Genomic DNA, 24,503 nt, shown 5'->3' with positions numbered 1-24,503 from the left:
AGCACTCATATTCAACTGTTCTTCAGTCAGTAAGTAGTTCGGGGATATTTCCCATGGCAGGTTTTATTTCAATAGTGCTACTTTCTCACCTTCCCACCTACAACTCTTTCCCTGGGGACCGGTCTTTGACCCTCCCTTCTTGCTCTGTATTTGGTACACTTGTAGTTTTGTATGCTGCCTTTTCATTTGTCACCTTTAAGCATTTTATAAAAGCTATGGATGGCCTCCCCAGAAAAAGGCACAAGAGGAAAATTTCACCTACATATTTGGACGCCAACCCTAGCATTTCTTCCATGACAGTGTCCACATGTTAATTTTAGCTATTACATAATGGTGTTGAATGATTTAAATGCGGAAGATACCACTTTTCCTGAACCTCAGTAGCATTTGATAATCTCTAAATTTTATTCATGTGATATTTAAAAAAAAACCTCTTAGATGCAGATGGGATGTCACTTCTGTTTACAATTTCTAGTGGCACTCTGGTCATCAGTGTAATACAAAGCTCCTTAGCATGACCAAACTGGCCAAAATTAATTTTTGAAAACAAGTTTTCAAGCCTTTAATTGTAGAAAAAGTATGAAATAATATGAAGCAAAGCCAAGTTTAATTCTCGTTTGACAACTTTTTAAGTGGATTTAAGTTCAAATTTTCATCTAAACTAGACATACAAAGCATTACTTTTGTTAAGTACCAGAAGAAAATGTAAAAAGCTACCCAATGCCTACTACATACTAAACACTCAAACTATGACTTTTACTATTTTATATGCCTACCCCCCTCTTCCAGTAGCAAAGATTGCATCCCATGTACCTGGCTCATAGAAGGTGCCAAGTACATGTTTTAAAGAACAAAGTTATAAAAGGACATGGAAAACATTTGCACTCTAAAGCCACTCAAGAAATAAAGAGAAACAAGCACAGTTTCTTCATTCTGTTTATTACATGTATGAATATTAACATCTCATGGTATCCATCTAATTCAATCAAAACCAAAGAAAAAAGATTAAACCATGTTTCAAATGAACATTCTTACAGATTCCCCTGTAACTGCATTAAATCATTTGACAATTTGAAAAATGTCATTAAAAAAAAAAAAATCACCTTTAGTACTTAAATATATTTGTTAATCGTTTGATGGCATCAGTGTCCAAGAATAAAAGTTGCTTCATTAGATACTTTTCAAAAATGAACATCTGGATGGTTTTCTATAGCTGGAGATAGATAGATATATATATATATTATGTATATATAAATGCAAATATGTCCTATTTCGTTTTTAAAAACGTCAAATTTGGCTTTTCTATTGAGAAAAGTCCTGCAGTGCTCTCACAACTCCCTTTTGAAGGATAAAACTAACTTCATACTTTGTTTCTTTAATCATGGGAATCTACTAGGAAAAAAAAAAAATTCTTGGTTGTTTAATTCCATTTTCACCCAATAAAAAGTACAGAAACACTGTCTTTATTTGATGGTGTGCATAAATATTACACTCCATGGATAGCAAAAATATTTTTTATTTATAATTTACAGTTTCACAAGTGAAAATCGTACATTTTTACACATACAATTTCATTTCGTTAAATTTGCACACATCTACAGAACTTTCACACAACAAGCACCTGAAACTCTGCAGGCAGTAGGAAATGCAAATACTAAAATGTATTTATTAACCAAATGATAGCTGAAGGCCCTGCCTCAGCTAGCCAATTTATATAGAGATATGTCTATATATACATAAAAAAAATTCTTCACCTTCTAGATCCAACAGCAGCTTTTTTAAAAAAGAAAAACATACCTTTGTCATTTTATTTAAACTGACTCGACTGTATCATTTTCTGTTTTAATTTCAGTGGGTGTTGCTATGCTTTCCTCTATACAAGCTGGTGGGGTATCAATCTGTTCTTCCTTAACTTGGAGACTTTCACAGGGTTCCTGCAATTCGTTTTTGACAATGTTCAACATAATGTTCAAGGGGTTTTCAACTGGTGTCTTGCTGGGAGATGGCGTACAATCAAATGAAGATGTCTACAAAATTAAAAGCCCTATAGTAAGTACTCGTTAAAGTACAAAAATACCACATTAAATGACATTCAGTTTTGTAAGAACTATCTGGGCAAAGAAACAGAACAAAAGCAATTAAAACAGCCTATACTTCCTAACGAAACATGCCATAAAAAAAAACCAGCCAAATAAAATGTATATTGCTCATTTAATAGATTCTCAGCAATGGGCTGAGCCAAGAAAAGCAGTAACCAATATAAAGCCAAAAGAAGGTGGTTAGACATGCTTCTATATTAAACTCCACATAGATGGTGACCCTACATAAAACTGGGGTTTTGGTAGCTAACCTAATCCTATGAGAATTTTTTAAACTCCCACAAACCATCCAAACATCCAAGTCTAATCTTACTCAGCTCCTCCAAATTGCCCCTTGAGCCCAGGAAACAAATCTCTGAAAGTGAATGTGTCCCATTCTTTGAAAAGTGATTGCTCTGCAGAATGACTGATGCCTTTTTCAGATCCCACATGCACTCATTTACAGCTTATTCCCATATTAAATGGCTGAGTTGAGTGTATAAAGGAAAAATAAGCAGTCAGTGCTAGAAACCTATTCCCGTTGTGACCCTAAATTCAGTTTCCCTCACATTCTCTTATGTCCAGTCCTCTAGTAAAAGACACAACACTCAAGTAGACAGAAGCAGGAATGACACAGAAATTTCAAATTCGTATTTTTTACATCTTTCCATAACACAGAGGCCATAGTATCAGATCCTATCAATACAGTATTAGCAATGGTGAACAAACTAGTCTGTCAAAACAAAACAGTGTATCATTAAAATGACAATAGTGCTGAAAAGAAAACTCAAGATTAATGTAAATGAGAACAAAAAACTTACATTTTGATAATCTTCGTAACATGATGGATGATAAATCTGAAGGAAAAAAAATAGGGTTTCACATGCATTTTCATTTCTAAAGGGCTATTCTGATACAGTTTTTAAATATAAACTAGAAAATACCGCTATCTTTGGAAAGGTAACAAAAATTACTTGGTTACAAAAATAAATAAAAAACAAATATTCATCCTGATTTCTCTCTGAACTTTTATACTGTTAGTTTAATATGTTTTCAAGACAGTTCTTGATGATAAAATATAAATTCAGAATCAGAATTCATAATAAAAATCCCACGGTTAGGCAGAGAGACAACTAGATTCATGAGACCTAATCATGGGTTATCATGAACCACTTACACAAGCTCGTGTACAAGCATGGACACACGATTGCTAAGGTCCTTGCCAACTCACATACTGTGTGACTCTAAAGTCCAATGCCTTTCTTCCTAACACCAAAAAACAAAAATAACATTTCCTTTCGGTGGGTAAGCTATCCCTACCAAAAAATATTTTTAAAAAACCTTAACACTTGCTTGTAAAGAATTGCCAGTTACCTTTCCATCTACTCTAATAGCGTTTTTCAAATGCCACTCCTCCTCCTCTTCGTCCCAGTATTGTTCAAATTGTTCTTGACAGATTTCACAACTCTAAAATAGAACCGCATAACATGAAATTCACATAACAGAACACAGTGTATCCCATTAAAAATAGACAAACATTTTAAGTGGAGAAAGGAATTTAAGGTTTTCTGAAAGTTTAAACAATGTTTAATATATAATACAGATACAAAATAAATGCTAAGGATTTTGCAATCTTCCATGCAAAAATAATTAAGGGCTCCTGTTTTTAGTCATTTATATTATGTAACTACAAAATTGAAGAGTGAAACTTAAAATCATTTAAAAAGGGATGTAAATGAACTCGTATGTTCATTATTATTTACTTACAGGAAGGGGTAGAGTAGAGGCACAAAATTTACATTCTTTCTTACCTCAACTGACCCAGCCGGCCCAGCAGGTACACTTTGGAACTCCTTTTCTTTAGCAGCCTCCTGAGTTTTAAGCACAACTTCCTCATGTACCTTTTCAAAAAACTGGCTCTTTGCACGTTCTTCCAGATCAGCTATTTCCTCAAATTCTATCCAGTCCTTAAAAGGAGTTTATTAAAACATGTTATTTTTCATCTGTTTCTCAACTTTTACTGCATATCCACATTTAAAGGTTATGAGTGCATTCTTCCACAATGTTTTATCATGTAAAAATCATACTTTCATTCTTCAAGTGCCATTATTAACAAACATAAAGCAACTGTTCAACATAATGAATAATTAAGATCCTATCCTATTGTTAATTTGCTATTACACTAGAGTTACGACTACAAATTTAAATTTCACATACACAATTTTTTACTAAAATAAAAAGTCATAGAACCTTGGAATTTCAGAGCTAGAAGAAACTTGTGTCCTATTCTAATCTCAATAGAAAGCAAATACATAACATTCAAATTTATTTTAAAATCTTTTTAAATTGTATAAAGTCAAATTTCATTCAGAATGGTCACAAGTTAGCTCAGCAATTATTTAAAGTAATATACATTTAGAATGAGATAACTTACAGACTAAAAGATAGTTCAATTGATTACTTACTGTTAGACTGTAATACCAACGTCTGTGAGTGACTTTTCTGCTAACATCTTTTTCAGTTCTATTTTGCCGATAATGCCAATCCAAGTGATCTGCGTATACATCTGTCTGTGATGTGGTAAACCTCATTCCACAAGAATAACACTGAATACCAGTGTAGAGTCGATTTATAACACTATCATAACGTCTATTTTGAAAAACAAAGAAATAATCTTTAGTTTTGAAATAAAGAGGTTTTATGGTCTTTTCAAAAAAGGCAATTACAAATATTCCAGCTTTTCACAATTATGTGACAAAATAATGTTTCAGTCAAAAATTGGTTACAGTGGCTAACAAGCCAAAGATCAACATTATTCTCTAATAGTACATCACTGACCAGTTTTTCTTAACTTTGGTGAATCTTGGAACATAGAGCTTTATCCTTGCACTGATAGGACTAGCTAAAAATGGAATGATCTACTAGTTAACAATAGTTGGCCTATTCTTAGAATCACTATCAAGATGGACTCTGAAGATATGGCAGAAAAATTAGATTTTAACCTTTCCAGATTTGTGGAGTTCTGAATAACTCAACTGCCCAACTCTGGTCCTAAAGAACAGAGAAAGAAGTATAGAAGAAATACCGGTATTATGGATAACTGAGAAGATAAAAACTAGAAGGTTACTGAGAAACGCTGCTCTCCCTATTTAAAAAGAAATACATATACAGACCAAGTTAACGAACAGAGCAGTTACTAATTCCAAGATAAATTAAGAACTGTAAAATAAAGCACACTGTACTAGTACTCTGAACACCAACAAACAAAATAAATACTTAGGGCCTTCCCTGGTGGCGCAAGGGGTTAAGGTGCAGTACTATGAAGCTTTCGGCAGCAGCCACTGCAACACAAGTTTGATCCCCGGCCAGGGAGGTGACCCACATGGCGCAGCAGACCTTGCCTGTCTCGCCCACTGCTCCCCTCAGCAGTATATTTCGGTCCTTCTGCCTGTTCTGTTCCCTACTCTGTCTCTGGTGAATCCTCTCACCCCCTCCCCAATACCTCTGGCCTGTACCCCAGCTCTTGTTATAGTTTTTTTAAAAAAGTCCATTTCATAATCAATACTTGAAAAAAAAGTATTTAGTCATATTAATGCTTAATGATTTAATTCTCTGAAAAAATTGTGACTTTAAAAGTACCCATAAGAATATAACAAATCCATCAAGTAGCTTTAAGTGGTTTTTACATAAGCAATAGAAAATTATGAAGTGATATGTACCACGTCAATAGTAGTTATCAGTAAAGTGAGAATTATAGTTAATTTTCTTGATTTTATTTGTATTTTCCAATGATTATGCATTATTTATAAAACAAAATAGATTTTAAAAATTTTTTAACCCAGGACTACAACAAAAATCTCATTTCTTCAAAAGCCTAAGACTATCCATAGAGAAAAAAATGAAGAGGAAATGAAAATTAAAAAGGAAGATGGGTGATTATCAACACCTAATATTTAAACTCCCTTTACTTGAAAAGCCAAATATTTATTTTAAAAAATACAAATTCAGGGTGGCCTTCTGGCCTAAATTCTTGTGTAGCCGGCATAATTTAAAAAGGGATTTAAAAGCAGATACGCTAAATATTGAAACAGTGAAGAAGATAAGATGAATAGTATTGACAATAATGTCCAGTATTAGTTATTGCCCCGTTAACCTTAGAAAAATTATGAAGAAAATTAAATTACATACTGTTTCAATTCTTCTATTGTAAAATTGGTAAGATCTGGAACATCTTGATCTTCATTTTGATCCTCCTCCTCTTCAGGGGGAGGTTGAGCAGCAACTTCATTTACTTCTTCAAATGAAAAGAAATACAAATTTCTCAATACTATGTATTCTTTATATCAGAACACTAGAGTGTTATAAGCATATAGAGTACCTTCTCTATTCAGTGCTTCTGATCTTACATTTAATGGCAAAGGAATCTAATATAGTTTTTACCTTGATAAATGATAGACCTGATCTCTCAAAAGTTGATCTTAATGAAATTTTACTTCATCAACATTCATAGAACTAGCAAAGATCTGCCATGATATGATACTTGCAGGAATATGATTAATTGGAACAATGTTCACTATAAAAGTAATAGTTTCATCTTAGAAAATTTAAAATAATTTCATTATAAACCTGTTATTTATTTTCAATAAACAAAAAGTATACCTAAGAATTCAATTATATGAACTTTTATCATATCATTATATCATCATACATCTTCATAACTAAGTACTGTTAGATGAAGTATAGAACCCTACTTACGTGTTGTAGCTGAATCAGGCTGGGACAATTTGAGAATTCCTGTTTTCAGCAGTTTTGAAAATAATTCATTTACATCCACCTGACTGAGATGATTATCAGGATATGCCTTGGGAAGGGCTCCTTGGGAAAAAATATCACTCTTAAATTGAAAGTAAAAATTAACAATGCAAAATAGACTAAGCATTTTCCAAAGTTTTCTGCAAGACTCATCAACAATGAATTTGACAAAATATTAAGAATGAGTGTAACTATCTTGATAGTTCCTGTAAGTTTTCATTTAAGTCAGCAAGTTACCAACTGATAAAAATATATTCTAGGACAAATACTGAAAACAAATGCTAAAAAGCACTAGTATTTTACAAAGATACAGGCATTATCTAAAATAAGTCAGTATTACCCGCTTCTGCCTAATTAAATCCTTGCTAAAGAGAAGCAGAAAGCCTCACATCCTCTCCCCTCTACAATGCGTCACCACCTCTAGCACTAACTTCTAATTTTCTATGCCTCACCTTCTAACCGTATTGGGAAAGGGAAATATTTCTTAGCAGAGATTTCTAGGGAAAAAAAAAAAATCCTGAAAGCCTATGTAAAAGTCCTCCTGTCCCCTGATAACCACCTACCACAAGTGAACTAATGCAGGGAGATGAGTCATGTGACTCAAGTATGATCACCTCTCTGACCTTTGCTGCATTACTCCCTTGGTAAGCAGCTCAGATTTTGTTGAGCAAATGTCAAGACTGACTAAAGCTTCAAAAATTTGAATACATGAGATAACAATTTCATCGGTGAAGACTCAATTACATATTTTGCTAAGCACTATTCTAATGAGTACAATTTCCTAATTCAGCTATAAAAACAATATTTTAATACATGTTCATGTCCCTACTATGCATCTCAGTATACCTCTAGAAAAGTTCTGAATCAATAAAAATTCCTCTTCATGACATAAATTCAATTTGCATCTACAATACACACAATCCCTGCCCTTAAACACTATATACTCCACACAATCTAAACAGCGCCTTGTATACAATTAATGTGTCTAGAAAAGATGTCTGAATAAATCACCCTCAATCGCTAATTATAGTAATATTCACGCTAGTTTAACATTTATATTTCATTAGAATTAACTGTATGTCTAAGAGTCATAACTAGCTATTCCCATTGTTTCAGGCAATCAAGTTTAGCAATCAAGAGCATGAACTGTGGGATCAGAGTCCTGGGCTATAACTAGAAATTCCACTTTCAAGGTGTCCAAAATGATCAAGTTAGTATCTGTGCCTCGGTTTCCTTTATATGGAGAAGGATAATAATAATTGTTCCTAGTTAAGGTTGTTATATTTTTAAGGCACTGAAGCATTTGTTTGTGGAAAAAAAAGTCAATAGATCCTGCTCTTAGGAAGGATGAACTTTATTAAATTCACCCAAACACAACACCTACCATACAGCAAATGATCAACATACGCCTGACTAAAAAGCATTTTTACTATTAGTAAATGGGCGCTTTTACTTTCAGAGAAGAAACCTTGAGATCAGCCGAATACAGAACACTGAATACTTTGCAAATCACTTAAAAACAAGTATAACTTGAAGAAGGTATGCATACCTAACATACATTCAATACTCCTCCCCCCCAAATCCATTAATAAATATCCACCCCAGGGGAGTAAGATGTGATTTCCTCTGGGACAATACTATGTCCTGTAAATACAAGCAACGACAAACAACTTAAGGTGGTAAAACAAAATATGCAGATTTTTTAATATTATCTAACACAAAAAGGGAAATCTGCAATTTTTACACCTTATCATGCCACCAAGCTCAATATAACAACTCCTCTACTAAATAAGAAAACTGATTTCTAAAGGAACATACACAAATACAGCATTTACGAGACGCACAGTGCTTCTACACATACTATCTTGTCATAAGGGAAGGTTCCCTTCCCTCTTCTTCTGTCAATAAACTAAATCCCAAAGACTGTATTTGCCCTGCCCACCCAATTAAAACTAACCAATAAAGTAGCTGAGTGTAGATTCCAACCCTGGCCTTCTGACTTTAGATCTCAAGAAGTTTTCAAATTAACTGAATAAATTTCTTGTGCTAATGGGCAGATAAAGCATAAACTAGAGCTCAGCGAGGACTTTCCTAGTTTATAAGCTTTGGAAAACTCCCCAAATGTGTAAACTGAGTAACATCACACTAGACCTTATGTCTGAAAATGGATGTTTTAAGGTCCAGAAAAAAATAAAGTCCAGTATGATTTTGGTTGATTGGGCTATAACTTTGCGGCAGTCAAGTTCAACAATCAAGAGGATGAATTAGGAACTCATTAAGTTATTTTATAAATGACCATAATTTATTCTGTTCCCATTTTTCCTGTATTTCATAAAGCTAAAATTCATTTTTAAAGCCCTCGTATCTAATATTGCTATCTGTAACGACACAGGTATGCCTCGCCCCACAGTAACAAGGCTCTTCTCCAGAGACCTGGCTTGGGGGTCAACAGTTTTTTTTTTTCCACTTCTCTTTTAACACGTTCTGTACAATTGTTATTTGTTCATAAAGACATATAAAGAAATCAACTTTATAAAGCACTCTTTCTGGATTTAACTAATGTTTACTGAATCACCACATATACATACACACGAAACAAAAACCCTAATATTTGTGATGTTTCTCGTTTCATTCTATTTTCACACAATTGTCACAGAGGAAGGCTTCCTTCCCTCTTTTTTATAGTCCACAAATCCTAGCTACCGATCTCTAGTTGTAAAGAGGAACAATATGAATTCACATCAACAATGTAAGTAACTCAGAAAGCGAACAAAAACACTGCAGCCAGATTAAATTTCTCAAATTGTACAGGCCCTCTCAAAGTCCTCATTCTATAAAATTGACAAGATTCAACAGAAGAGTAATTGTCTTCTGAAAAACACAAAGTTGAGAAAGTACATACCTGAAGGATTCTGAACAAATGCCCCAGGATTTTGTGGATGAACTGGTAAAAACTGTTGTCCTTGGCCAAATGCTACTGGCTGAGCAACACCAGTCAAAACCTTTAATAAGAAAAAGCATGGTTTTAAGACTATCCTTTCAATAATTTAAGAGAAAATTAAACATTCTAATCCATGAAAATATTCATAGATATCACAAGGCCAGTTCCTATGATAGCATTTTCTAATGTAACTTGATTGGGTAGTTCACGACTAGGCTTTCTACAAACAGGAACAATATCTTCCTTTATCTGTTTCACAGAGTTATAAGGAACTGATAAATGGGTGTGAAGCTTCTTGGTAGCCAATTAGCTACATGACCTTACACAAATCACTTCACCTTGCTGGAGCTTTCCCTAATTTTACAAGCAGAAGAAATGACATCCTGTACAAGACACAAGAATGTATGAAAAGCAAAGCTGAGACCAGATCGCCTGACCAAACTCCTATCCACAGATGTCAAAAGTCTGGTTTAACTAGCAATCTGAACTCCTCTGTGATTATCCTGCTTGACCATCATACTTTGGGTTATAAAGATTAGAAAAGACATCAAAGGGAATGTTAAAAAAGCAAAACAATCATGAAACAAGTACAACAGAGGAATTACCAAATATAAATACTGTATTTGTACTCCAGAGAGAGGTAGGACTTCTACATGTTGCTGTCATGTGAGTAAATACCATTAGCCTTAAGTCACTATCCATAGGAACTTTCAGTAGTATGTTTACGTAATAAAAAATGAGACCAATTCTTTATAATGTAGGAACAAGACCAAGTAAGTCCTATTCTAGTATATCTGTGAATCAATATTATCACTTAAGAACAAACAATAAAGTAAATCTAGACAGGTCAATTAGTTTTTCAAGCCACTGGATAGGAACAGAAGACTGCTTTCTAACAACAATGCTTACTACATGCTTTAAAATTCTTTCATCTTGTTCTTATTTTTTTTTTACATGCAATGTTACTAGTATGAAATGAGTGGGTCTTAGTAAGAAAGTGTCAGCACCTAAATTTAAAAAGTAAACACAACCTAGAATTTCAACAGGCAAGCAAAGGTCATCAGTAAATGTCAACTGAATTAATCCCAAATTGTAAGCACATTACTTTAAAATTATTTCAACATGCATTTTAAAATGTATGCAGAACAAGTACAAAAAAATTTATCAACAAATTGACTGTACATGTTGAGATGATGTAATAAATATTTTTTTTTTATAGAGGCATTTTTTTTTTTTAATTTGTTTGTTTTTTGTTTATACATGCACTGGGTACAGTCAGAAGCGCGGGAGGGTGAGAGAATTCACCAGAGCCAGAGTGGGGAGCAGAGCAGGCAGAAGGACCGAAGTACACTGCTGAGGGGAGCAGCGGGCGGCAGGAGAGGTCTGCGCGCCATGTGGGACCCTCCTCCCGTGGCCGGGGAGCAGCCGGCGATCGAACCGGCGCCGCAGAGGCCGCAGGCAGCTTCGCAACCCAGCGCTCAACCGCTGCGCCACCGGGGAGGCCCTGTAATAAATATTTGGGGAGCAAGGTGCAAGGTTGCTGTGTTGACGTTAATGTCAAAAAACTGAATGTGACTGGAATGACTAGAAAAGTGAAGAGTAGGAAAAGAGGAAGAGACTGTGTAGCATGGAAAGGCTGACATTCTTATTTAACTGAGGCGAAGGAAGCTCTTAAAAAGCAATCTAAAAAATTCTCTGGGTTTATTACAGCTTATTGGGGCGCAATACTTCCATAATGTTGCAGAAGTCTATGAAACACAACCGTTATATAAACATTACTGGCTTTGACGCCAAAAACAAAAGCAAAACAGAACGGGGAAAGCGAGTATAGAGGAAATCTGTCTTACAACTCAATTTTGTTGTGAACCGAAATACTCTAAAAAATAGTCTATTTGAAAGCCAAAAACATTTAAAAAGCGTGAATGCCCATGACAGAAAGAAACAAGAGACTGAGAGTGAGAGATCTCTCTGGATCCTGGAAGAGCTGAAACTGATTTTGGATTTAAATTGCAATTTTCATCCCACATGGCTAGCACACGGGGTTTTGGAGTATATTAAAAACTTCCCAATCTAGAGAGTAAGTAAGCTATTCCCCGGAAACCTTTCTCAAACCCTAGAAACATTAAAAAAATAGTTCCTATCTATGTACATTAATATTAGAATAACTACAACAGACATACCTGTTGAGATGCCTGAAGATTTCCTACTGTTATTGGAGCAGGTAAATTGCCAAAGTTTCCAAACTGAGAACTCTGAAGATTCTTTTCATCAAAATAATGTCCAGAAGCTCTGTTAAGGGGATTTGAGAAACTCTGGTTTCCAGGACCATGTGGCCCATTAAAATTTGGTCCTTGAGGTGAATCAAATAATTGTTCAGGTCTTTGGAACTGTATTCCTTGGGATGGGGCATTAAAAGCATTACCAGGCGGATCGTTATACGGCCCAGTCTGATTGAAAGACACCGACTCAAGCCTTTGTGAAGGATGATTGTCAAATCGTGAGCCTTGGAGACCAAGAGGAATATCAAATCTTGATGCTTGCTGGTGTTGTGGACCATCAAATCTTTGAGGCACACCATCAAATCTTGGTTGAACCTGCTGTCCAGGAGGTCCATCAAATCTCTGAGGGCCTGGCTGACCAGTTCTTTCAAATCTAGGACCTGGCTGACCGTGTAATCCATCAAATCTTGGCAAAAGTGATGGCTGACCTGGCTGCCCATCAAACCTTAAAGCATGACAACCTTCAAATCTTGGACCGCCTTGACCCAGAGGTCCTTCAATTCTCAGGCCTCCTGGTACAGATGGGCCCTCAAACCTCATTCCACCTCCTTGTTGGACTAAAGGTCCTTCAAACCTGATACCAACCCCTGGTTGACCATGTGGCCCCTCAAACCTAAGTTGATTATGTTGTCCTTCAAACCTCATGCCAGCGACTGACTGACCATGAGGACCCTCAAACCTCATTCCGACACCCTGCTGTAGCAAAGGACCCTCAAATCTGATTCCACCTGCTGGCTGACCATGAGGTCCATCAAACCTAATTGCAGCCCCTGATGGACCATGACCCCCCTCAAATCTAAGTCCACCTACAGGTTGACCTCGGGGATTATCAAATCTAAGTCCACTCACAGGTTGACCATGCGGTCCCTCAAACCTTAGACTACCCACAGGTTGACCCCGGTGTCCCTCAAATCTGAGCCCACCCACAGGCTGGCCCCCTGGTCCTTCGAATCGCAAACCACCTGCAGATCCCTCAAACCTCAGACCAGGTGAACCTTCAAACCGAAAACCTCCTCCTCCTCCTTGACCAATTGGTCCCTCAAACCGCAGAGGTGCCCCTACTGGTCCTGGAGGACCTTCAAATCTCAAAGGACACCCACCTCCTAACTGACCTTGTGGTCCTTCAAATCTCAAAGGGCCACCTCCCCCCATTTGTCCTGGTGACCCATCAAACCGAAGAGAACCTGGTGCAGGAGGTCCATCAATTCTAGGGCTTAATTTATTAGGTCCTTCAAAAATCATCTTGGCTGGGCCATCTCTTGTGACTGATGGCCTACCGGGTCCATCAAATAACGGTCTGTCTTCAGCTAAAGCCGTAAGTCGCTGATTTGTATCACGGCCGGCAAATCTTGGTGCTGGACTGTCTACAAATGGTTTATCTGAATCTTCGTATCTAGGACGCTTAAGTGGAAAACGATCATTGAATGGTGATCTCTGCTCTTCTCGTACACCTTTTAAAAAGAAAAAAAAAAAGTTATTTTTCCTAAATCTAAATTTGTAACAATTACCTTAAAACGTCTTTCTATATTCATGTAAATATTTATCGAAAAATATACGTAACTATTTCATTTTATTAGAGGGGAGGGAAGAGACAGACAGCAGCAGCAAAGAGGATGCCCACAATAGTCAAAAACACCTGGGCAAAAAAAAAAACACCCATTCTGTCAACTTACTATTTTGAGAGCAAGTTATTTAACCTCCCTGGTCTCGATTCCTATCTATAAAGTGGGGATATAATGTATATTTTGTGATGATTAAATCGGATTACATACTTAAAGAACCTAGTCAAGTACCTAACATAGAGTTAGCCTTAGAAATATTAGCTCCCTTCCCTTCCCTGTGAGGGAAAAACAATGAAACCAAACAACAACAAAAAAAACCGGAAGTGTGAACAAAAATCCATCCCCACTTAGCTGGTTCATTTTCCCTTCACTGCTGTGATTCAATAGGTACAATCTGATTTAACTTTTTCTACCTTTAGCAGAGACTTGCTCGTCATGTCTTCTCCGGCCCTCATGGGGTGAAAGATTCTCAGCATAAGTACGACTCCCAGAAATAGGAGAAAGACGTCTTGCTCTTTCACTAAATTGTTCTTTTCTGTCAAACTGTGCTCCACTATTCCTACTTGCATGTTTACTTTTGGATGGCTCACATTCTATTCCAGACAACAAGGCATCAGTCAAAGGGTAGTCAAAAATATCAGGATCTAAGAGATCAAGTCTTGGAAATGAATGCTGAACCTGTGTCCTTTTCAGTTTTGCTTTATGTTCATAGTAGGTTAATTCAGCATCAGATAAGAGAGGTTTCTTTTTTAATCCACCTTTATTTTCTTCTGTAGGACTATCCCGTACATTGCATCTATGTTTACCTTCTTGATACTGAAATAGCTGTCGAATTTGATGCACAACAACAAGGAACTCATCCTGTGTAATTTCACCAGATGCTAAACGTTCACTCGTCTGCATAGGGGTGATAAAAGGAAATCAAGTATTTTAAATATAAAAAGTACTTAACAAAAAAACTTTGACAAAGGAAAGTAATGATTAAATGGGATCATTGTAACTACCTTTTGAAGTAATTCTCTCTTGCTTGCAAGAGTTAATTCTTTAGGAATCTGAAGATTGGCATCTACACTTAATCGATGCTGCTGCTTTGGGGCTCGAGGTGACAAGATTCCTTTCGCACTTGACCAGCTTTCCCTGTGCCTTAGATGAGGAGATTTACTATGTTCATCACCTTGTTGTAAGCTGAAACCATAAAAGCAGTATGTTACTCCCTAAAATGTTTTACATACTCAGGACTGTATTTAAAAATCCCTTTAAAAGGATAGTTTAAATGAATATATAACCATAAAAGTAATTAAATCGTTAAGAGCCTAAGATCTGAAGTCAGGAAAATCAAATATGAATTCTGATTCTTGCATGTCCTGGATGTGCAGCCTTAGGTAGCTTAGTTAACCTTTCTAAACTTCAGTTTCCTTATCTGTAAAATAGGAATAATAATTGTACTTAAACCCACAGGGCCATAAGACTCAAATGGGAACATAAAGCACTAATTATAGCACCTCATAAACACTTTCAAACATTTTATAATGAACATTGTATTCCTAAGTGTACTTATTCTCTTACTTGATTATGAATAAAATTAACAGCCTACCTTTTATTTTCTTCCCAACCAGATTTCCATCTTTTGGCCGACTTGGAACTTTGCCAGTTTTCTACATTTTCCTTTGGTTCAGGGCCTGACTTTGTCGAATGCTGATTTGCAGTTTCCTGTGGCCGTTCCTCTTCCGCCTTCTTTATTCGCCTTGGATCGCGAACATCCTGCTTCGTGCTTCTCTTAGTATTTCTTTCCTCCCTAGAAGGTAATGGAAACTCTTCCATGTGTGACTGCTTAACTCCTGACTGGCGAATCTTTCCAGCTTTGGGTGTTAAAGTTGGAGACATACTCCTTTGCCTTCGTTTAGGTGACCGCCTGTCTCTCCTCTTTGGAGAATGTATAATTGGTGATCGAGACTTGGGTGATCTCGATCTTGATCGCTTTCTCGTACTCGATCTCCCCGGTTTCGTGCCCTGTTTTTCAGATTCTTCTGTTACCGTGTCCTGTTTTTGTACAATGCCATTGATGATTTTATTTCTACTTCCAATTAGTCTGTGTTCAGATGATTTCATGTGCTCATCTTTATCCTTTTTTTCTGCAGTTTTTCTCTTCTCTTTTACATCATCGTCTTTGTTATCAGTCTTATCCTGCAGATGTTTTTTTAATCTTGGATCTCTTTTGCTCATATCAGATACCCTTGCACTTTCAGATTCTTGATTTTTCAAGTCTTTTGTGTGGGATAATTTGTTTTTCAAGGGTGATGGTGATTTAGATTTAGATTTAGATTTAGAATCTAACTGGTCAAGTTCTTTCTTGGTTATTTTTTCACCTGATTTACTTTTTTCTTGCTTGGATGAATTTAATTTTTCAGACGGTACAGTTTTACTTGTCTTAATATCAGACTGGTTCACTGTGTTCATTAGGAAATCTTTCCTGTGACTTTGATCTTTTCCATGAGAAGAATGTTGACTCATTCTATTAAGACGGGGATCCCGGTTAGTTCCTTTCAGATCCTGAATTTGTAAGGATGGGCCTGGACGGCTTTTCTCAGGTTGCACAGGAACCTGATGGGGAGTTTTAACTGCCATAGGGGGAATTTGTGGAACATGTAATTTAGATGGTGCAGATCCAGGACCTAAGCTGGCTGTCTCTTGCTGAACACTAAGTGAAACCGCCTGAAATACAAAGTAAATGTTCAAGTTAATATTGAAAAACACAGACTATTTGTAAAAAAATAAATAAATAAAATAAACCGAATAATTTGTCAATAAATTCATTTGTTCAGTACTTTACATTATATGCTTCTAATGTTTAAGTGGTGATTAAAATGAAAAAGTCTGTACTTATGTGGCTTGTTACTTCATACTTATCCTTTAATTTGGGGTTTTATAACATAACCTCTAGGTAGGACAGGGGAAAAAAAATCCTCCTCCATACTAATTATTCAAAATTGTAAGCCAGATTGCTACTAAGAAACTGCTAATACACTATCTACACAAGAGTCAGAGTCATTCCAACTAAACTGTCATAAAATTTAGCACCTCCCTAAGCAGCATTGGTTAACAGATAAGCTCTATGCTAAGTTAAATAACTCAGTACCCAAGGTCATCCATGCATAGAAGAAATATGTAATCTTCCTGGCCTCCTAAAATTTTGTGATAACTTTTTTTGTAGGCTTCTAGGAACCGATTTCTGTTTATGAAGTGTAAGTTTGCAAAACAATCGAGAAAATGCAAACTCATTCACAACATACCTGCCATCCTGAGTATTAAGTGCACAGGATAAAATCGTTAACAAAGCTAAGGTGCTATCTCACCGCAATTTAGAAAACGATTTGAAAGGAAATGCCGTACAATTAATAATAAACGGAGCTTTACAATAGATAGAAAAATTGGCCTAATATGCCATAATTTGCAAAAAAAAGGGAAAACATTAAAATATTAATAAATTTCAAATACTAAACAATTACTTCTGTATCAGAACACAAAATTAAAATGTTTCAAATACATTTAGCTGGTAACTCTACTTACCAGTTGTGCCTTCGCTTGCTCTAGCTCCAGCTCCAGCTTTTTCTGCTGAAGTTCTAACAACTGCTTTTGTTTGGCCAGCAACTGCTGCCTTATTAGTTGTTCTTGGGTAAGATTTTTTTGTATATCAGGAACAATTGGAGGAGTAGAGATGCTAGGGGAATTGACCACTGTGCCAGGTGTTGAAGGCTCTTCAGGCTATAAGAAAAAGTACTTTGTTAAAGATAATATAGCTACAAAGGAAACTGAGGAGGAACTAAAATCATCAGCTTATCTTTCGAAACACACTATCCATGATCTTAAATGGTCAGTCACGATTAAAGGCACAGAGAAAAATGTTCAGAAATTTATAAAACCAAAATCAATGCATTGTGTAATGCAAAAATAAGAGCACATTTTTAAACATACTAGCAATCTGAGATGTGGGGGAAAAAAAATGTTTTAGCTACGACGATTCAACATAAGTTACCCGGTATTTCTTTCAGGCAGAAATTTTAGAGAAGTCAAAATTTGACACTTAAATAATTAAATACCATTCAGATTAAAACTTACCGATTTATTTAAAAACTTAGGATTCACATGGATACTAGAAGTATTCACATTGGGGGGCAGAGGTTTAATAGGCCAAGCAGGATCTAACGAATTGACTCTGACATCCAGGGCATAAAGTTTCTTCAAAGGGAATATTTCATCCCATGTGGAACGTAATTTAAATAAACTTTTTCTAGTATTTTCATCCACCTAGAACAACAGAACAATTCTATGGCTTGTTACGTAACTATAAAATGTTTTATATATCAAATACATAGCCGTATAAATTTGTTCTTCACATATAGCAGTATATCACTCAGTTTACATGCATACAACAGTAATAATTTGAAAGTATATTTGGTTTACAAATATAAAAATTAATTTCACCATCAAAAAATTAGAAAAACCGTCACCTAGCCATCAAAACAAACAAGTCTGTATTTTTAAAGGCATAAATTGTTTCCCAATTTTAGGGCTTCAAATGTTACTTACTCGGGACAAAAATGTAAAACTACTAGAAATTAGTTAACCTGGTGGCTAGAATGTTCTAATTTACTTACATGGTAGTACAAACTTATCTCACTAATCAACCTGCTGTTTTCTGTGGCATGGAAGTCACCTTAATAACTGAAATTCACAAGCTCTTACCCCACTGGTGAGCATTAGTTTTATGTAACTTATCCACTAAGGACAGGCTGTTTTTTTTAATTAGCCACCAGAGAAACCAAGTACTTGGGAAACTGAATTAGATTTTAACTTCAGAATAGTAAAGCCTTGATTATGTTCAAGTCTTTGTACAATAATTTAATACAAAGTCATTTTCATCAACTATGTTTAGACTCAGTCAGATTCAGAAAGTTAATCAACCAAACACCCAACCAACTGAATTTGAACATACTGAAACTAAGAAGTTGGTTTAACTCCCCAACTTGTAGAATGAAGACTTTCCCCCCGGACTATAGCCTTAAGAAGTATTTAGCAAAGATCTACAATATACACTATTAACAAACTCCTTAATACAATTTTAAAAAACAACTTTCCAAATTTCTTCTGGATATACTTACTTAGCAGTATTTCTTAAGAACTAAATGGGAAAAAAATAAAATGGTAACTATACATTTTCTGTTCTAATAAACAAGTAAAATCTGATACTGTATGTTCTTTCAAAATATTCCCAATTCTCCAAGTCTGACCACTGTGGTATCTCCAGATACAACAGGTGCACCCACTAAAATATAAAGCTACCAGCAAATTTTCATGTTAGGGAAAAAATCTTTAAACCTAAATATCTTACAAATGCCTTTTTGTTTGGTTATGGAAAAGTCTAACAGGAAAAAAATGACTTCAGCAAATCCCTTATCTTCCTCAACATCACACTGTATTAGCCAAACTACCAGATACAATGTATGCAAGGAATTACAATCTCCAGGTATAGAAACAAACAAGGCTTTCTCCCAAATACCTAGAGTAAGGAAGTATATTCAAAGTAACCTTAAGCAATTAACTAGTTCACCATTCACACAAGCCTAGAATGTTCACATAAAACACACAAATGAACAAAGTAACGAGACATTTCCAGGGGAAAACAAACTCACAAAAGCCTCAGGTATCAATCATTGGGTTGAGAAACAACAGAGGATAGAGCTACCCTCCCACCCCCCACCCAAGAGTCAACATCCTAACATCAGAAACCTAAACACTGAAATTTGAAGCATTCTTGGTAAGTTTCAAATCTTGTCACACCTCGTTCTAGTAATGGAACAGCTCTTCTAATATACAAACTAACTGAATTAACCTAAAAGCAAACATCTCTTTCTGGATATCGTTTAAACCCTTAGAATCTGTTTCAAAAATCTTAACATAAACCACTAACTTAAACATGGCACTTGATTTTCACCACCCAAGAAAACCCAACACAAAGACAAATATTTATTTAGTCAGGAACACATTTTTTTAAAAATTCAAAATATTTCTAAATGCATATATACCTTTTCAAACACACAAATAAATGTTGCAACTAGATTTTTAGTAAAGGCAGTGAGATACTCTCTTCCAACGTTTTTCACGATAGAATCCATTAGGTACATAACGGGAAGCTTCTCTGAGGAAGGAGCCTGAAGTAATAAAAAGAAACTGAGAAGTTTAGTATAATGAATTATTACCAAAGAATTACTTTTTAAAGTGAGTTTTAAAACCTACAATACAGACCTCTATTTTCGTTGACACTAAAGATTTTTGATCAAGGTCTCATCTTTCAATGACCTTTAGTGGAGTACACAAAATAACCTCAGAATTACCAGACAGAAAAACGGTAATCTCTGGTACACTCATTTAACACTCAATGGAATTTCAGATTCATATGGTAAAAAGACCTGTGTTTTAAGTAGGAAAAAAAGGGGGGGGGGATTATTTTCTGCAATCCAAGTGTAAGTTCTGTGACCAGTACTAATTTAGAAGGGTGTGCCTAGATTTAATGTAGCAAATTTTCAAACTTCTGGCAGAGAGCCTAATTTTCACAGGCGTATTTTATATGTTAAAATCTATGAAGCTTTTGTTACCTGTCACATCATTAGGACTACGTCTCTATAACGCAATGAACAAAGAAATCAAGTATACTTCACATAGGAAGTTAATGGGAAAAATCTTTTAAACTGCACATGAACATGCAGGAAGATGCAAGTTGTTACTGATACAAGAAAAACTGGATGGAGCAGCCGCTGAGTCAGGTAAGTCAGGTTGAACTTGACTCTGGAAACCAGGATTTGTTCTGAAGATTTTCTTCACAGCACCGACTCTCCGTTGAGACATTTTTCCTCTGACATGCACAAACCAGGGGTTCTAAATTTGTGCAATGTCAGCGTGGTGATGTGGCCCTTTCCAAAGCAAAGCAACGTTGCCCCAGTTCAACTGCAATGCCTACCCATCACTGGCTTTTAGAGGCACAGCAAGTTTCCAGAAAGCATCAGCAGGTTCACAGACTTGTTGAGGAGCAGTAAGACACACCACATAAACTGTTAACTCCAACACCACAGGAGCACCCGGGATTTAAAAAAAAAAAAAAAAAAAATTCCCCCTTTACCCATCCCATGTGTATAGGAATCGTAACCCTGAATATTCACCCACAGCTACCTGTAGCCAGGGTAGGTTCACAGTTCTGCAGTACACAATGCCACCATAGTTCACAAAACCAGTCGCCCAGACAAGTGTGTGGAAGTGCTCTTGCTTCTGTTAAAACCTTTACAACCAGTTGGCTAAGGGAACCTTTGAATAACTTTGTATGAAAGTTTTCTTTCACAGTACTAATAAAATGGTTCACAAGGCCACTGTATGTGGGTAATCTATTAAGTACCAACACGTCAAATGCTTTATTGCTGTGTCTTTCTCTTACCATGTCATGTTTCATACCATTTTAGTCATTGTTGTACTCATGGAGATAAACAGGCTCTCTTTAAAACCAAAATCTGTTCAGTACACTAATTTATTGTACAATTAAGTGAATTCTTATATGTAATATTTTCCTGCTACTGCTGCCTCATGGGAGGAATTCAAATTAGGTGTGAATCCCTAAGTTTAGGAATACCGAGATGCCAGAGAATAAGGACACAAACATTTCTCTCCAGAAACACAAAACCAAGCCAGTTTGCTACCAAGTGACAGAAAACCCCTCCCCTCACCCTCACCCCAACCCTGATTAAGATCATTTCCCCCAAGTGACTTAAAACATCTTTTCCTCAACCTGGCTTTACAAAAATAACCAGGAAACGTGTACCAAAAAAAATTGCAGCTTTTACCAGCAAAGGGTCCATCTATTTTCACCGCTCCGTGTAGCCATACACAAATACAAGTTTTAATGTGGTCACACAGTCAGCATTTCGTTTTCACTTCCCGTAGTTCTTCTGGATCCATTAACAAACAGCAAGGAAACTTTTGAGTGACACCCTGAGCTGCTCAATCTTAGGCTCTGTGGAGTATTAGTAACCCCCAAAATACAAGTAATTAATTTTAAAAAATCAATGTTATTTCTTTAAATGCAAGTGCAGTTTTAGTTTTTCAAAAAGGAATTCGATGTCAAGTTCAGCCTTCGACAAGGCAAAAACTAAGTTTTTACGTCCAACATGTTTGTGGTAGTAATTAAAAAAAATGTTGCGTATGAGGAATGCTTCCTTTTGAAATCTCATAAAGAACAAGAGCTGTATCACACAGACATTCAGAGGAAAAGATGAATGAAAACTTGTATTTTAGCTGTCAGACTTAGCACGACAAACTTGTCGGGGCCCGTAAAAAAGAAAAAAAAAAAAAAAGCCCTACTTTTTGTCCTCTTTACATTAAAGACTGAAAGGACCACCAGACACCGTGTGGCTCGTGCACAGATTTACCCAAGAGTGGCTGGAACCTAAGAATGAACCCAAGTCACTTAAAGACTTTTGTTTAAAACACACAACCACGTAGATAAAAATAAGTCTTGGAAACAGATTCTACACCTTACAAAGGTAAATAAAAAAGACAAGTACATATTTTATATGTTTTATTCACAAATTTTATAATACCAGTCACACATTTCAAAACCATTTATTAGAGTCAGACCACTCAGTTTTACACTAGACAGAAAACGCCTCTAAACAATAAATTGGTGGTTGTTGTCAAAGTGGCCTTTTAAAAGGGGTTCACTCTGCTAAGAGGAGGCTCGTCCTGATTACTTTCGATCGCTAACAACTAGAAACAGCTACACCGTGAGGACAGCTTGAAAAATAACTGACAGCGTCACGCGGGGGCTCGAGGCGCGCCCGGCGCTAGGAACAGTGACTCGGCCGGAGGGACAGACCCCGCGCCCGCGGAGCAGGGGCCGGGAGAAGAGGGTGGCAGAGGACCACTGGCCAGGGGAGAAGGAAAGGCACGTCTTCGCTATCAGGGAAGGGAAGAAAAAAAGAGAGAAGGAAGAGGAGGAGGGACTGAACTTCTCAAAAAAAAAAAAAAAAACCACCAGCGCTGGCTACCCGGAGGGCCGGCCCCCACCTACGGGCCGGCTCCGCTCGCCCTCCCCCACCGCCCAGACCCCGCCCTCGCCCCCGCTGCCCGGCCTCGGGGCACCTCAGCCCCGCAGAGCGGAGAGGGCGGCTGACGGGCGCGGGCAGCTGCCCGGCCGGCGAGCGCTCGGCTCCCCGCGCGTCATGTGCTCGCGGCGCCATGTTGGGCTCCGAGCGGGCGGCCGCTCCCGGGCCGCGGCCCTGCTCCCACCCCCCGCAGCTCGCTCCCAGGTCCCCCTTCCCCTCCTTCCAACCCACGGGGCGCGGGCACCCAAAGGGCATCCTGGGGCGGGGGGGCCACGGGGCCCGGGGAGGCCGCTCCCCACCTTCCCGGGGGGGGGTCGTCAAACGGCTTTAGCTCTTCCTTCCCCGCCCGCGCACGGCTCCGGGCCCCCCCGGGGGTCCCTGCAGGGGTGTCGGGGTCCGCACCGCGGGGGCCGCGCGGGGCGCCCCCTCCTCCTCCCCCGCGCCCTCCCGCGGCCCACGCCCGCAGCCAGGCCGGAGCCGAGCCCGGGCGGCGGGGTTGGAGGGGACGCGCCCCCCGGGTGGAAGCGAGACCTGGGGCGAGGCTGGCCCTGCGCAGGGGAACGAGAAGAATAGGAGGCTGCGGGGTGTATAAAAACCTTGGCGGTTTGGGCCTCGATGAGAGAGACGATCTCCTTGGCGAAGGGCAGGTTCTCCTCGGCTAGAATGGTCAGCATATTGATGTGCGGTTTGCTATTGAAGGTCAGGTCTTCCAGGGACGACTGATAATCCCGGCAGGCGTCCTCCCGGGCCCCCGCAGCCCGGCCTCGGCCGGCGTCTGCTCTGACATTGCGCCGCGGCCCCGCCGAGCCCCGCCGACCGACGCCGCTCTCGCGCCCGCCTCCCTGCCGACGCCTCTTCCTCGCCCGGGGCTCGGGCTGCGCCTCACCACATGCCGACCGCGGAGGGGGTGGGGGACGACACGGGGGACCCTCGGGTGGGAAACGCCGCCGTCTCAGGGGTGCGCTCCGTCCACTTCCAGCCGCCCCGGGAGCTTCTTTCTCCACAGACACAAAATGGCGGCGGCAGCGGCGGCTCCAGCTCCGAAAATGTCTGTGTTCCCAACCGCTGCGTCGTGCGAAATGAGCCAGGGGAGGGAGAGGTGCGGTAAAGGGGCGGGACCGCGGACGAGCCCGCACGCGATTGGTTCGCCGTGCCGCGTCACAGGCCCCGCCCCCGGCCCTTCCGCAGGACGTCCCGGCGCCGCCCTCCCGCACGGGCCGGCGCCGGGCTTGCGCAACACCTACGGCCGCGAGGGGCGCAGGGAAAGACGGCCGCGCTCATTGGCCGGTTCGTAAGGGACTGTGCGGTCATGTGTTGCCATAACAACCCGCTCGGGGCGGCCCGGGGCCTGCGGGAGGCGCTTCCCGAAACTCGAGACTGCCGGACTGGGGGAGCGCGGCGCCGTCCCTGCGTCCCCCCAGCGCCGCGGCGCGCCCCCGTCTGTCACCCCCAAGTCGGCCCCACGCGGGGGCGGGGCCGGGGGGCGGAGCGGGCGGGGGTGCCCAGGGGAGCGGGGCTCGGCCCGCCGCACCTCCTGCGCGGCTCAGGTGCTCCCGAGAGCCTGGGCGGGCCCGGACGCCGCGGCCACAGCCACAGCCCCGCCTGGAGTCAGGCGGGGGGGGGCGGGTTGAGGGGGGCAGCTTTACCCGGAACCCCGGAGCGACGCGCTCGGGGGCGGCTCCTGC

At 39.0% G+C, this 24,503-nt stretch overlaps 1 protein-coding gene across 1 annotated transcript; it reads right to left on the bottom strand.

Moving 5' to 3' along the window:
• Window positions 1–924: 924 nt before the first annotated feature.
• PCF11 (PCF11 cleavage and polyadenylation factor subunit) lies at window positions 925–23,643 on the bottom strand. Its single transcript, XM_037523058.2, is given in 17 exon segments — window positions 925–2,027; window positions 2,900–2,935; window positions 3,453–3,545; window positions 3,890–4,045; window positions 4,544–4,727; window positions 6,267–6,372; window positions 6,834–6,953; window positions 9,793–9,892; window positions 12,012–13,561; window positions 14,086–14,569; window positions 14,677–14,857; window positions 15,267–16,384; window positions 17,240–17,434; window positions 17,789–17,977; window positions 19,756–19,881; window positions 23,415–23,575; window positions 23,578–23,643. Coding segments are annotated over 17 exon segments (5,043 nt in total). The 5' UTR covers window positions 23,606–23,643; the 3' UTR covers window positions 925–1,811.
• Between the last annotated feature and the right edge of the window lie 860 nt (window positions 23,644–24,503).

The sequence above is a fragment of the Talpa occidentalis genome, unplaced genomic scaffold (assembly GCF_014898055.3).
Source record: "Talpa occidentalis isolate TD23 unplaced genomic scaffold, MPIMG_talOcc4v2.1 talOcc4.3, whole genome shotgun sequence".
Classification (NCBI taxonomy): Eukaryota; Metazoa; Chordata; class Mammalia; order Eulipotyphla; family Talpidae; genus Talpa; species Talpa occidentalis.
Note: the sequence above shows the minus strand (reverse complement) of the source record. Positions and strands in the feature narration are given on the sequence as shown.